General features: G+C 37.0%; 3 protein-coding genes across 5 annotated transcripts in view; 1 reads left to right on the top strand and 2 right to left on the bottom strand.

Annotated features, from left to right (window-relative positions):
• The first annotated feature begins 100 nt into the window (after positions 1-100).
• LOC106122824 (uncharacterized) lies at positions 101-9,694 on the top strand. Of its 3 annotated transcripts, none has more exons than XM_013318935.1 (7): positions 101-334; positions 2,484-2,621; positions 3,230-8,374; positions 8,461-8,645; positions 8,779-8,990; positions 9,062-9,297; positions 9,468-9,694. In XM_013318935.1, the coding sequence occupies exons 1-7, from the start codon at positions 231-233 to the stop codon at positions 9,535-9,537; spliced, it is 6,090 nt and encodes a 2,029-aa protein (XP_013174389.1). In that variant the 5' UTR covers positions 101-230; the 3' UTR covers positions 9,538-9,694. The 3 variants fall into 3 exon arrangements, with proteins under 3 accessions (XP_013174389.1, XP_013174387.1, XP_013174390.1); XM_013318933.1 differs by having other exon boundaries at positions 8,458-8,645; XM_013318936.1 differs by lacking the exon at positions 101-334 and adding an exon at positions 1,109-1,289 and having other exon boundaries at positions 8,458-8,645.
• A 677-nt stretch (positions 9,695-10,371) lies between these two features.
• The window catches only part of LOC106122757 (uncharacterized), a 6,595-nt gene continuing 1,504 nt past the window's right edge, over positions 10,372-15,462 (bottom strand). The window contains exons 3-9 of the mRNA XM_013318844.1: positions 14,931-15,086; positions 14,635-14,760; positions 14,102-14,265; positions 13,653-13,805; positions 11,690-11,817; positions 11,006-11,112; positions 10,372-10,580 (exon numbers count right to left, since the gene is read on the bottom strand). Of these exons, the coding sequence (XP_013174298.1) occupies positions 10,413-10,580; positions 11,006-11,112; positions 11,690-11,817; positions 13,653-13,805; positions 14,102-14,265; positions 14,635-14,760; positions 14,931-15,086 (1,002 nt within the window). The 3' untranslated portion in view covers positions 10,372-10,412. The remainder of the gene's footprint in view (positions 10,581-11,005; positions 11,113-11,689; positions 11,818-13,652; positions 13,806-14,101; positions 14,266-14,634; positions 14,761-14,930; positions 15,087-15,462) is intronic.
• Positions 11,858-13,405, bottom strand: Kpc2 (Kip1 ubiquitination-promoting complex subunit 2). The gene has a single exon (XM_013319051.1). The coding sequence runs from the start codon at positions 13,216-13,218 to the stop codon at positions 12,073-12,075; it is 1,146 nt and encodes a 381-aa protein (XP_013174505.1). The 5' UTR covers positions 13,219-13,405; the 3' UTR covers positions 11,858-12,072.

Below are 15,462 nucleotides of genomic sequence, written 5' to 3'. Positions count from 1 at the left end.
AAAGTTTATTGATATTTAAATTATCAACTCTTTTGAATTTAAACCGAAAATTAAAACACTCACTGGCCGTATGAAATATCTTTTTCTTCTGCCAAAATGGCATTAGTGACAATGCAAAACGATCAGTGATAAATTACAGTGATAAACAATAAAAATGTTAGAAAAATTATAGTTTTATATTAAATTTCAGAAATGTAGACAAACACGGAGCCCACGTGGTTCAGCTCCCAATGCCTGGACCACCAGACGTATGCTGTGCCATCACTAACAGCTGGATCGGAGTATGTACTATACTCTTGCTCACGACTACAACTGTTATCACCGGATATGTTTTGTAAGTTGCCTTAATATACATAAATAGAACAAAAGCTCACTCACAGGGCGTCACTTCATAGCGTACACAATTTTTTAATAAGAGAAGGTTGCAAACGAGCGGCGGGAACACCGAGGTGATCAAAGCCGCCCATGGACATCCGTAACACGAAGATAAGCGTACAGAAAGATCAAATACATAGATACAATACAGAATTAATTGAATTCGTAGCCATATAGTACAATGGTATGTGGCAACCATCAATGAGAATTTTGCTCTAAAATAATAAATTTTCTGTGATCCGCGATAAATACTATAAACCTACTTAACAATCTAAAGAATTAAATTTAAGTTTTTCCTTAGAATTTTACTAAATTATTGAGGCATTTGTGCCCTCTTTATGATTTCTAATCCCACTGTTCTGTATTTTAAAAGCCCTGTTCAATTTCAATTTTATTATCTTTAAATGCTGACTTTTAATCTCTTTATTTATTTTTAAGTTAATATAATAACATGATACATTTTAATTAGGAATAGTTATTGAAGAACACGTTAGAAGTCTCTGTATTATGAAACTAAACCATTCTTTGGTTGCTCTCGTTTTTGGGCGTTGAATAATTTGATATCATCTTTATAATTAACAACCAAAAGAATAAAATACCACAAAAGAAAATTAAAAATTTAATAAAAACTAATCATACTTCACGATAAATAGTCTGGCAACATTGATTTGCGTTAAAAAGGAACATAACTGTCAAGTTTGTGTCAAGTCAATTCAAAAAATAAGTCGTTAATATTCAACTTGTTTATTTTCTAATCCTAAACATTTATTATTATGGTGGTTTAGTGTTTATTGTTATTACTTATTTGAGAGTGATAGACTTGTAATCACTTGAAGTGGATGAAACGAGAACAGTTAAAAATTAACTCTAATCATGGATGATACCCACGGGAACGGTTTAGACGCTACGGCTTCGTAAGTTTTTGTTTCATAAATTATAATGCGATCAAAAACATTCCTCGCTCAAATTATTCTCTTTTAATAACTGTGTTTTAAAATTAAGAATATTTTCATACAATCATTTTAATTTTTACCCTTTTTTGTTATGACTTCACAAACAGCTATTGTTGCTAATCTTTCTTATTATTTGTCCATTCCGTATTAGAAAATTATTATTGAATAAAGCTTAGATAATTAAAAGTTGGTAGTGTGGTGTTTTGTTATAATTTTTAAAAATTCTAAAGTAATACAATAGTATTAAATTGTAAACCATGAAGTCATTGTTGATGTGTTAGAATATTGAGGATGTTGTAGTAGGCAATATCTACTGGATTAATTGTTTTCCCATAAATCATAATATATGTGAAGCGAAAACTTTTTACACCTTTTAAGATTAAGCGAATGGTTGAATATGAAATTTCTTATATATGTATATATATATAAGAAATTTATATATATATATAGTTTATGTGGAAAGGAAGTGCTAAAAGTTATCTTAACAATATTATAAATGTGAATTATTTGATGGATGAAGGAGAGATGGATATTTGTAATCAGGTGTCTCGAGAACAGTTAAATAGATCTTCCTGAAATTTGTCATAGATGTATAACATAGTCTGGAAGTACACATAGGCTACTTATTAAGTTTTTTGCAATGTCCTGTAGACGGAATCATGGATGTTAGCTTGTTTTTAATAAAAAATATTCTACCAATAGTTATTAGAAAATCTATGACTTCGGGAACATACTCATGCTATGATACCCATTTAGGGGGTGGAAGCGGAGTCTTTAAAATACTATGGTCAGTCACAGGAGCGGGGGGGGGCTCAGATTTTAGTCACATAGTTGTTACTTGTTCTTTTCATAATACATAATTCACTAGTAATTTAAGAATGCATGCAGTCTTATGCTATAAAGAAGAGTATGAGCCAAATTATTTCTTTTTCAATTTTTACCTGTGAAATGATTAAAAATAATTATAAATTACTATGTAAAACCTTTAGGGGGTCTTGCCATGTACTAAGAGGTCACCGAGGGGAGGGTAGGGTCGAAAAAACTAAAAAAATAAAAAAATAAGTCATGTAGTATGGGTATGTTGCCTTAAATTATAATGCATGTTTGTGAATAAAACTTTTATATTAATTTTTTTTATTAATTATTTGATTTCAGCCGAAAACGTAGATCTTCCATACTGAAGAGCCAGCGAGCACCGCGCACTCCTCTCACGGAGCTGGAGCTCAATGTGGCTACGCCGCCTGATACCACCAAGAGCCGACGCGTCAGCTTTTCGCGACGTACCGGCGTAGCGTGCGTATCTTTTAGATTGTCTTTATGTACCGGGTTTCTGAGTTCCAATGTGACCTAGATCTTAAATAACTAAACTAATTTTAACAAATGAGGGTAGTCAGTTTAAATCTTTGTTACATCTTACTAAAATTAAAAATGCAAAAGTTTAGATCGGTGGTTCCCAAACTTATTTTGTCTACTGCCCACTTTGAGAATAAATATTTTTTTAGCTCCCCCATATTAAAGTTTAAACAATCTTTTAATTCATATTAGTTGATGTTCACAAGTTGTTGTTGAGAGTCGAGAGCTCATGCAGTCGTTGTCTAACAGGCCTCCTAGCTAAATAAAATTAAAAATCCCCCAGGCATCTACACAACGCCCCCATTTTCTTTCTGGGTCTCTTACTGCCCACAAGGGGCGTTATCGTCCACTTTGGGAAAGACTGATATAGATGGATGGATGTTTGTTTGAAGGTCCCCGGTACGGCTCAACAGATCATTTTTAAATTTAGCACTTATGTAGAATATAGTATGGAAGAACATAGGATACTTTTTAAGTTTTTTTTTTAATTCCGCGCAGACAGAGTCACGGGCGGCAGCTAGTAGATGTATAAATGTATATTCTTTCAGTGAATTCATAACAGATGAAGCAACAAACACATGGAAGACTTTTTACGTGGAACAAAATAAATCAATGGAATCCTCATTAAATGATTCCGCAAAGAATCCACCGAAACAAACAGTAGGACATTTGGGCAAGAGAATATTTGAAGAACAATTTCATGAAGAAGAATTTTATAATTTCGGTAGCATTATAACATTAAATAATCCAATAGCACAAGAATTAAACATGTCTTTACGTGGAAATTTAACACAACAGTTTGCAGCATTGGAAGATGATTTAGATGATAAAAATCTAGCAGTTCCAAAGAGTGATTTTGAATTAAGTTCACTAACGGATCATAAGAGTAAGATATTTGTAGATGATGTCACAAATCCGATGCTAACTGAAATGTCCAACAAGATTAATATAAATTTCTCATCTCTGGAACCGGTTGGTGCATCTAAAAATAAATGTTACGATTTAGACGAGATCGAAAAAGATTTATTAATACCTAGAAATAATTTAAATAGACCGTTTAGTACAATGAATTCAGAACAAATTGAATTTGATATTAACACTAAACCTATCGGATTTAGATGCGAAGAATTTGACATGTCTATAACAGACACAGTACGAAATCAAGTCGAAGAAGTATTACTCAATTATAAAACAACAGATAAGATATCTAATTTAGAAAATGATTGGACGTTAGATAAAGAGAATATTGCCGTTAATCCTTACGTAACACCAAAAGAAAGTATAAATTTCGCTATAAATGAAACACCAAATCAAATATTAGTATTTGATGGTAAAAGATTAACTATACAATCGGAAAATAAAAATAATTTCAATCAAAAAGATTTTAATAAAACTCTATCCCATGATATATCAGATCGACCTCCGCAAAGAAAAACTATTGTCCTTAATTTGAATGATGATTTACCTAATTTTATAGATGTACCTGCAGCATCCAGTGCGTCTGTTGGATCAATGAGTGACCAGAAACATAATGATTTTTCTCTAAATTTAATGTCTAACAAAAGTGATTTGTCAAATTCAAGAAAAACAATAATTTACGATAATGGTGATATAGGTAACATATCTGTAACACAAGCTATTATAACGAATATATTATTAGAAAAAGAAAAAAGAAAAACTATTGTCTTTGAAGATAATGGTCATTTATCTATGACACAAGCATTACCTTCTAAAATTGTCCCACAAAATAAAACTGTTCTTTACGATGTTGATAACATATCAATAACTCAAGCTGTACCAATGAATTTATTACTCCATAATAAATCTATCTCAAGTAAATCTGTAGCAACATCTCAATGTGAATTAGACTTATCTTTCACTCAAGCTGTTCCTCAAAATGTGTTGATTTCAAATAAATCAAACGAATCTAATAAAAGAAATACGATAGTATTTGATAATGAAAAAGCTGACATATCAATAACAAGAGTTTTACCATCAAATATACTTATTTCTGATAATAATAATCCAAATAAAATAGCAGATGTACAAAATCTATCAGAAATCATCAGAGATAGTTTTAATAAAGAAAATGTACAAAGTAACACAATAATTTCTGATATAAAAGTTTCTAAAGATCATTGTAACATACCCGAAACTAATATACCAAATAATGAAAAAGATATCGACAACACAGAGAGAGAAAACGATAGAAGATTGTCTTATAAAAGTGATGTTATCACCAATATGTCGACTGATTCACCAAATGATATATTAATCGATAATCTGACTGCAGTAAAAAGTGATGAGGATAACGTATGTGACATATCAATGACTCAAGTTATTACATCTAACATAATATTAGAACAGAAGGAAATTTTAAAACAAAAAACATCCATACATGAACCTACTAAACTACTAAATAATATAAACACGTACAGTGCAGATCTAGGAAATATTACATCACAGCAAATATCTAGAAAAAGTCTTTGTCAGTATTCAGATAAACAAGTTATGAATATAAAAGATAACATAACTCAGGAACCTTCATTAAAGTTGGAACATTCCAAAACTTATTCTGACATGTCCATAACGCAAATATTACAATCAGATGAAATACCACGGAAAAGTATACCCAAAAGAGGCACTATAGTTTTTGATAATGATGAAATGGGAGATATATCTGTTACTCGTGTTATTCCAACAAATATTATATTAAATGAAAACAAATCTAATAAAGACAATACGTTATTGATATTTGAAAACGTAAATATCGATCCACTGTCGTCTGTGTCTGCGAGTGAAGGTATGCTGACAAAATCTGAAGACAATATGCCATCAAAAATTAATACATCTAATATTGATATCCTAGTGCCTACAGAAACGACAAAAGCGAGTATTAATATTGAAGATAACCACATATATAAAAATTCAATAGCATCAAGAACTTTACAGGAAGCTAAAGAAGAATTACAGAAAACCATAGTTGAAAATGATAACGATAACAAAGATATGTCCATTACAATGATGTGTCACGACCATACAAAGTTATCCGAACACGACGAGACATTACTTAAATCTATGAATTACATTGATTGTGTTGATCAAAAATTAGAAACGCAAAGTCTCAAATCAACAACAGAACACAAACATAAAGATGTATTCGTATATCAAGCTGTAACGACACATAATGTTTCAAAACACCAAGGATTAAGAACAGAACAGGGTGATGTTAAAAGCGATAGAACTATAAATAAATATGAAGATACAACGAGGAAATCAAAATCCGGGAAAGAAAGCGAAGTAAGTCTGTTGATACAGGATGTATCACATTATACAGATGATACGAAAACGGCAGATGTGACGTCATCAAAACAAAATGATAAAACGTCAATATTAAATGAACTTTTGAACATGTCAGGTGAATCTTTGAACATATCAGTCGATGGGATGGATGACAAAAATGTAATGGTAGGTCTAGAATCTGAAATCGCTTTAGGGAAATTCGCCCAAGATTGTATTATAAACGAAAAAAAGGTAGAACCGGCAAAATCGATTGAGCGTACTTCAGACGAAACAAAGGAAGACGTAACCAAGAAATCTAGTCATAATTCAGATCATAAAGAAGTTCGAAGTTGTATAATACAACCAGAAAATATTCCTCGGCTACCGCTAAGTTTGAGTTATGAAAAAGAAAATGACTCACAAATTAAGGAGAAAAATTCTAATTCTGATACCAAAAGTGATGAAAACTTAAAATCACTTGAAAACAAAATCGATACCGAAGACAAATACCCAAAAGAGGCAGACGATACTAAAGAACTACTAGAAATGTTGACGGATTTCACAGATAAAACTTTGCCTAACCAACCGGAGCTGGATACGTGTAAATCATCAAAAGAAATTATCGATGTCCCTATTGAAATGCAAGAAAAAACTGACGTAGAAACTAGTTACAGTAAAGAAAGTTGTGATAAACAACAGAATATTGAAATACCAAAGTCATCACAAGAAGCGATGGAAGGCATAGAGAGTGAAGACTATTTTACTAATGATGCGACAGACGAAGACACAGATGATGTATATAAAGAGGTCAATATACGTCGTAAATCAGGTCACGTGAGCAGAGATGTTGTAAAAACATTACAATTCGACGAATCTAATGATGAAATTAAATGCAATTCAAATTCAACTCCATTAAAAAAGATCGCTCCAGTCGATATATCTGAATCAAAGGATAGCAAAGCTAAAGTCATTCCTACATTCTTGAATGATGTCCCAGAAAGCCTCAAATCTTTAATGCAGGATCTGGTTAAGCCGTCTGCGGATCTGATGCCTTTCCATGTGCCAGGTGTTGATAGGATAAATAGAAAATCCAACGCGACAGATAACAAAGAGTTGCAAACGAATATAATCACATCTAGTCAAATAGATATCATCGATATAAATTCGTATCCAGTATCAGAATCCAATATAATATTAGCTCGTCGACATGATGACGATGATGTTCAACATACAGCTACAGATGTTGCCACTACTGTCGATTCTGATGTAGACTGCCACGTGCACAACGAGAAAAAAACTAAACAAGTGTTAATATTTGATCATAAGAATCCTTTAAATAATGTTATCTTATGTCCATCCGGTAAAACAGATATTCACAGATATTCACCCAGAAAATCAGAACCACCTAATTCCGGACCTGGTAAAAACGATTTTAAAACATCACCACGTAACTCCTTTTTAGAAGAACAAATAAAAGAGGCTATGGATATACAAAGAATTTCTACGCATTACAACTTTGATACAAATGATGTTCATTTAGATAAATTTAATAATACTATACGTGAAAACTCTGATGAATCCTATGATAAAATCGGTGGTGAAATTTACTTAGACACGCAAAATCGTCACGCCAGTACAACTGCTCAGGTTAACACATTAATAGCTATGAAATGTAACAAAGATCTACTACAAGCCAGCTCATCCCTTACTCTAGTCGACGAGGAAACAGATAGCGGAAATAAAATCAGATCACCTGTCAAGCCAGTGAAGGCATCACCTGTTAAAGTTATATTCAAACTGAACGATGCTGAAAATAATGTTGAATCGAGTTTGGAATTGAGCGACGTTGATTCCTCTAGAGCCCAGAAGAGGAACTACCACCGCGCTAAATATGACCAGTACAAAGTATGCGTCGCCGACATCACACCTAAACCACTTAGCAAGATGCAGAAGTTATCCTCAAGTCCGAGACATGGTGAAAACTATAGGACGGAAACCAATAAATCCTTTAACAAGCCATTTAAAAATGAACCAGGTAAAAGATGTGTCAAAACTAACCTTCTGAACAATACAAAACCTAGAGTGAGGACAACGGCAATAGTACAGCACGTAACAGTATGCAAATTGAATGAGGAGGACAAAGAAAAATTTTTACACCCAGTTGACGATTTAGAATCGAGTTCCTGTAGTACGTTGAAGACCGAGACGATATCCCGTAAGGATTTGAAGGATTGCACGAGCACCGAGCTGACGTCCTTCACTAGCAGTAACGCGATGAAAGAGATGGAGTATATGCCGAGCCTGGTGACAGTGGCGGACTCGCAGGAAACTGTCGGCGCGCGCAGCGACCGCACCGACACCGACGATTGTAGTGACGTCATGAGCCAGATTGAATCCCTCTCTTTCATGGGGTAAGTTAGATATATTGGAACCATTAAATGTTGTTCGTAATAATATGAGTACAGGCAGCTTAGTTCTATTTGTTTATATGTAGCAGTAGGGAGTGCGAGTGTGAGGGGTGTGAGCCGGACGCGTGGCGCTTCCTGTTGCTGCGCCGGCGGCTGCGGCTGACGGTGCGCGTGGCGCGTGACGTCACAGACCTGCCGCCCCCCGCCCCTACCTCACCTCCTGCACGAACCGACGCCCCACTCATCAGCATCACCATAGAGCCAGTGCATCAAGGTAACATATCTTACCCATACAAATATTATGCAATTTTAAGTTTTATTTTTAATTAGGTTCATCAGTATGTCATGAAATTTGTCAAAATATAAATGAAAGATATTGCTAGATAATAATTTCGTTGTATTTTCAGAGTCGGATGCTGTGGCGTGCGCGAGCGTGCGGCTAGCCTGTGAGGCGATGCGGTACGAGTGTGTGCGGTGCGGTGGAGGGCGCGGTGTGGGCGCGCTTTTGCGCCGGTGTGTGGGCGTGGGACGTGCCGCCGCACGCTGGGCGCGTCTCATGGCCGACGCCCGCGCCCACCTCGCCTTCACGCTTGCACATTGCGGCAAAATACTGCTCACTGTGAGTACCACTCAGTTACCTTGTTCTTTGTTTTTTTTATTACATGATTATAAATGTTGGATGTAATGCAGGTGGCGAATTTCCATACGCGGCGTGTTTGGCAAGTGACGCTGCGCATCGAGCTGGTGGTAGAAGACGCACGTGAGTTGGCTTGGCCGCGCGCCAGTCACGTGACAGTGCGCGACGTGACCCCCGGCACGGGGGGTACACCCGCCGGTGACGACAATACTGCACCCCCCGCACCAGATGTGCGCCGCGTGCTGGCGCGCGTGCCACATGACTGGGGACACGTGCCCAGGACGATATGGTGAGATGTCCACACGATTTAAAGTCTAAGTTTTATGCCTGACACCCTGTAGCTTTGCTGATTTTTTTTTAAGAATGAGGTGTTAGAACCATTTAATTCCCAGAGTTTTTATTAAAATTACTTATATTACTTGAAGTAATTAATATTTTAATTGTTTTCTGTTATTTCAGGAAAATCTTCAGACATTTGAAAAATAAAACAGAGGACGATGAACTTTTTTGGCCTCCACAAAGTCGATAACATTATATTCAAATTGTTGGATAGACTGATTTTAATTAAGATGTGTTTAATTTCTAAACATATGTTTTGGATAACTTTTAAAGAAAAAAATAATGTAATTTTTGTACGTAGATAGAAATACATTTCTGAAATATCCAATAATATATAAAAATAAGGATCAACTGTAGTTTCATTTTTAATTTAAGTTTAAAATAAGAATGCAATTAACAAATTTAAAAAAAACCAGGACACAGGATATTAAAACTACCTAATTCAGGTTAATTAAAAATTTATTGGTAGAGATCAATATTTTATACAATATTACATAAATTAATTATTATGCGTAATACATTCTGCAAATTCCCATCCTTATTCCACTGATCGAGCAATCTTCTATGGTCATGGAAACAGCTCTACTTTTGCAATGGTCATTGGTACGACCACCGACAAAGTTACCTGGCACTGCGAGAATCGGACACGAGTCTTGTCAACCTGTAATATGTTGATGGAAATATTAAGTCCCAGTTTCCGGTTTTTTTACCGGAAACAAGGACTCCCATCTGTTGATGTAAAGCTGTAAAAAAAATCAGCTTTTGGACAATAGATGGCACTTGATTCTCCAAAATGCCATCTGTTGATGAAAAGTTGAAGTTTTGGTATTACTTTTCAATAATAGATGGCACTGTGCACCAAAAATTCTAATTGGAGACATTAAAAACGTCAAAACTAAAACATTGTAAAGTTAAGCTATTCACCAAGAGATGGCAATGTTTTTAAAATATTAATTATGGTAAAAAAGTTTCCGTATAAACTAATATTTTGAATTTTTTTTTTTTGAGCAATACGTCGAAAAAGAGTCCATAGTGTTAAATCGCTTTAATTAATAAAAGTTCATTTTAAATTCGTTTGTTTGTATTTAAAGCAACTAATTTTGTATTCTTTACGCCGCTCTTCCATTTTTTATTGACGAAGCGCCTTGAGGACGCTATCTCCACGACGGGCTGAGTGCTCAGTGCGTCGCCCAAACCGCGAATTGCTTCGTACACATTGCACGGGCGAATAATCTGAAAAAAAAACGTTTTCTCAGTTGAATAAACAATATAAAAAACACGATTCAGAAATTGAAAAAGGTCATATTTTGAATCGATTATTTGTAAAAATCGATTAAGATTTTCGATTTTAGAACATCGCTGTCGCCCGTGAGTCCGTCCGCACGTTATAAAAAAAACTTAATAAGTAGCCTATGTGTTCTACCAGACTATGTTCTACATCTATGCCAAATTTCAACCAGATCTATACAGCCGTTCTGGAGATTCCTTCTAACAAACATTCATTTATCCAAACATTCGTATTTATAATATTAGTAAGATTTAATCTATTGCATAGACGGAAGATAATTCGATCTGGAAGACGAAATACTCAGAAGCTACTTGATTGGGGATAAGATGAGTACAGCTTGATTTAACTATTAAACGAGTTAAATACTCACTCTGCCAAAAACGACGTTATTGAGGTCAAACTGTGGCAAAGGTTTGAAAGTGATGTTAAATATCCCGCAAACCTCATTGTTGCGCGTCACGCACATCGACAGCAGACCTGAGATGAATAAAGATTTCTTTTTTGCAATTAAGATAAAAAAAAACTTCTAAAAGTCGATAGATTTCGACCATGGCCTTTATAAATGGTCTGGCTATAAGATGGAATGTTTGTACCTATTTGATTTTCGTCATTTTGACGCTGATGGTAGCGGTTTATAGCTTTGGTGTGGATTCTAATTTCTAATATAGATAGATTTAACTGCCCCGTAACATCAACATGTGCGTTTAAGACGGAAAAAAGCAAAATTATCATTTCCTAACCTAACTTAACCTGCGTTCCGGAGGCCTAATTTAGTCCTCTTTCTTTTCCTACCCTTTTTCTCTAATAAGGCAAGGATGGGAAGTGGAAGTGGACATTCCGGATGAGAGTATGCATGGAAAGGGAAAATGTTTTCTTTCTGTGCATCCTCTCCTCCGTCGATTAAAGGTAGGCAATGCATATGCAATTGCGTATGTCTATGGGCAACGGTCACTTCGCTATTTTAGCTATTTCAGATGGCCGCTCGCTCGTTTGCCACCTTAACCATATATTAAGAACAGTAGTTGTACATGAATACTTAAGTGTAGTACAGTACCTGGCATGGAGTGCGGGAAGTGATAGTTCTCTGCGGGCAGAGGGACGTACCGGCCGCGCTGCAAGTAGCAACCGCCGCCACAGTCACGCGCCACGTCTCCGCCCCGCCAGAACAGGCCTGGCACCTTCCTACTCACACACACTTTATGGTTGAAACAAACTCATGAAATCTATATAATTAATCAAATTGAAGTGTCAATCCGTTTGTTCCGCGTAATCTCGGAACTGCTGGACCGATTCAACGGAACTTTCACTGGAAGAAACTTGATGAATTTTAGACGCCAGTTTAGGAAAGTTCTGTATAAGGTAAGGATCAGGAAGGGAAAGCAAAAATGTATTACAAAAATTATAACAATTTATTAGAAAATATTAAAAGAATTGCAATCAACGCCTTTGTCTGGAGGTGGATGGCGCTGCTGGCTGCGCAGGTCGCTCATTGGAGAACTGGTTGACAGCGAGACAGTACTTCTCCGAGTGGTAGGTGCGCGAGATCTGCGACAATAGGGGGCTGCCGTGAGGAGAGTTGAGCCACAGTGCGGCGCTGCCAGTCTGACCGACCATCGCGATGAAGGCTATCAGCATGCGCGTATTGAGCAGCCCGCGCTGGATTTGTGGTTGCTTGAGCAGTGTCTGCAGGATTAGGCCGTCGGGCAGGCCGCTCACCAACTCAAACACGCTCGAGCCGCGCTCCCCGATGAGCCAGGAGGCGGCAGCGGGCACGTTGCAGCCGGTGCAGCGCAGCGCCTCGTCCGCCTCCTCAGAAGTAAACCCAAGGTCATTGAGCGCCGCGAGTGCCTCCGCGTTGGGCGGCTCCGCTATCTTTAGCCTCCAAGTACGGAATTTTTCAAGGAAGCGCTGGAGGTGTGCGGCGCGTCTAAATGGTCCCTCCGCTTCGCCGGCGGCGGGAGGGGATGCGTCCTGCTGCGGCACATTGAAGCGCGCCGCGATCTCCTGTGGCGTAATGACCTGGGCGTCCAGCTCACGAGTGCGCTGCGGTTCGTCTAGCGCGGCGGAGAGCTGTGCTAACGTTAGTTCGTAGTTCCTGCCGGCGGCAGCGAGCCTTGCACCTGCCTCGATCAGCGATATGAGGATCTTGCGCAACTCGTAGGTCAGCTCGTTTGTGGAGAGCAGCGCCTGCAGGTTGGGCTGGCGCACGGTGCTGTGCGGAGGCGGCAGCGAAGCGGTGGCGGCAGCGATGGCCGTCTGTTGCGGCGCACGTACGGCGCCCAGGTCCCAAAGGTTTCCGGCCTCAGGCAGACGGCGCTCTACCAACAGCAGCTCCTCCTGCATGGCCAACTGCTCCTGCGCTAACGTCAGGAAGTCGTGCAGCGTGGTTGTGTCGTACACTCGGATCAGCTTGTACCGGCTCGCTCCGTGCTCGCCGTTCGGGTAAAAGAAGTCGATGGCACGATTCTTGATATCTTCGATTAGCGTCTCGTCGACGAAGGACGCACTAAACGTGTGGCCCTCCGGACTTATGATCTTCAAAAGGATCTCGGTCCCCAGTATAGTAGTTCCGGACACCAGCATTGTGTTTTATGTTTCCTCTCCTCTCACATCAATCACACCCGTGTACATTAATAAAAGAAATAAAATTATACTCGTAAAAAACGCTGTAAGACACCAAACAAGCTTTACCATTATTTGACTACATTTTTGTATTCGGACTCGATGTCAACCACTATTTGTCAAAATCGATCTAAATATTTTTCAACGCAAAAAGATTTTATAACTTTTTACCAAAGAGGTATTGTATTATTTGCGAACAGATAATCGAAAGTATTATTTGTAAAAACATTTCTAAATAAAATTTATTTATTATTTTCTCGATATTATTTTATGTCATGCAAATCTTTCAGAGCTTATTAACTTAACAAGATGCCGGTATTACAAGATAAATAATCGCAACTAAACTTAACCGGTTAGTTAATTAAGTTAACAACAGCATAAAAAAGCCTTGTTACCTGAAAAAGCAGGTCCCAATGTATCCGTAGCCAGTGTCACCGTCCAATAATTCGAGGAATAATCTGCATGTTTCGGGGCACACCTCCTCAAACAGTTCCACTTTTAATACGCCGATTACAGCACCGCCACGAAACCGTAAACTCAAATATACCCTAATTCAATATAAAAGTTAATTGCAATCTATAATCTTAAGAAATACTAAGATTTTTAAGAATTCAAATAAACTGCTTCTTACTACCGACTTGCTATAGATTTAAATTATTTCATGTGTCTATGGTTTAATGACTTTGGAACAGAGAATAGAACATATTTTGACAGTTCTATCTATGGTATTTAGGGATGTGAATTAAAAAATCGATGATTATTTTGTTTTAAATCGATTTTGGTTATTATTAATGTAGTTATTGTGAACTTTTTATATTTTTTACATTGTGACAAGATACATTACCTTTGTCGTTTTACACCTGATGGTTTTAAAAAGATGGCGTCTTCGATTGTCTCTTGCGGCACTGGAGGGAAGAGAACAAACTTGTTGACGGCCTTGTAAAGTATTTCTTGTCGGTTGCGTTGCCAGTCGCGTTCTAATTCCGCTGTTGTTGCTATCCGGGGAATCTTTGCATTGAGAAGGAAGTAAATGTATAAAGAGTAAATATATTAAATACTAGCTGTTGCACGTGACTCCAACCGCGCGAAATTAAAAAAAAAACCTTAATTAGTAGCTTATGTGTTCTTCCAGATTATGTTCTATATGCCAAATTTCATAGAGATCCGTTCAGCCTTTTTGGAGATACCTTCAAATAAACATCCATCCTTCCATCTAAATTAATAATATCGTAAACTATTATAGAAGCTCTCATCATTAGTCTTTTAAGTCTAAAAATATTTTTTCTTAACTTTTTTTTATTTAATTTGAAACGTATAGTGCGTAGTCTAAATTCTTACATGATACGTAACCATTTGAATACGTCGTTTTTTACTTACAGCGTTAAGTAAGCGCGTGTACAAAGCCTTATTGTCCCTTTGTACTCTCTTGAAGAAGTTCACCCGGTTGTCGTAGTAAATGTTGGTGTGATGAAGGCGTTTTGTCCAATAACTGTCCACTTTACCCTATGAGGAAATATTTTTGTCCTAAATCTTACAATATGAACTTATTGAGGGTAAATCTATTTTTATTATACTTATTTACTTATAATTATGTTATTTATTCCTTAGTTATATATCACTAAGATGAATAAAGATCCTTCAAACCTAATAAAATGCAAAAAAATTAAACTAACTCGATTAAAATGCGTCCTTTTAATAGCCATCACTAGCCGCGTGTTTTCGAGCGCCACATCGAGGACGTTCCGCCACCATTTTGGCAGATTTCGCGCCAAAATCCGAGAATCATAGAGCGGCGGTGAACTGTCCACAACTGCTTTGACATGTTTGTACTGGAATGGTGTTTTTTATCTCTGATTTACATAATGCCAGTACAGTAGCTCTGACCGACTATAGACTGTTATGGTTCACTGGCGCTAATTAGTATTTTTTATATTTATATTATAAAGTGGCAAACGAGCGAGCGGCCACCTGAAATAGCGAAGTAACCGTTGCCCATGACATACGCAATTGCATATGCGTTGCCTACCTTTAATCGACGGAGGAGAGGATGCACAGAAAGAAAATATTTTTCCTTCCCATGTATCCTCTCATCCGGAAAGTCCACTTCCAATCCTTTCCTTATAAGAAAAAGTGTGGTTAAGGAAAAAGGACTTAATTAGGCCTCCGGAACGCACACTCATCAGACGAAACTGAGGGATGCTGAAA

Source organism: Papilio xuthus, unplaced genomic scaffold, assembly GCF_000836235.2.
Source record: "Papilio xuthus unplaced genomic scaffold, Pxut_1.1 DF826776.1, whole genome shotgun sequence".
Classification (NCBI taxonomy): Eukaryota; Metazoa; Arthropoda; class Insecta; order Lepidoptera; family Papilionidae; genus Papilio; species Papilio xuthus.
This window is presented reverse-complemented; position numbering and strand designations above follow the sequence as displayed.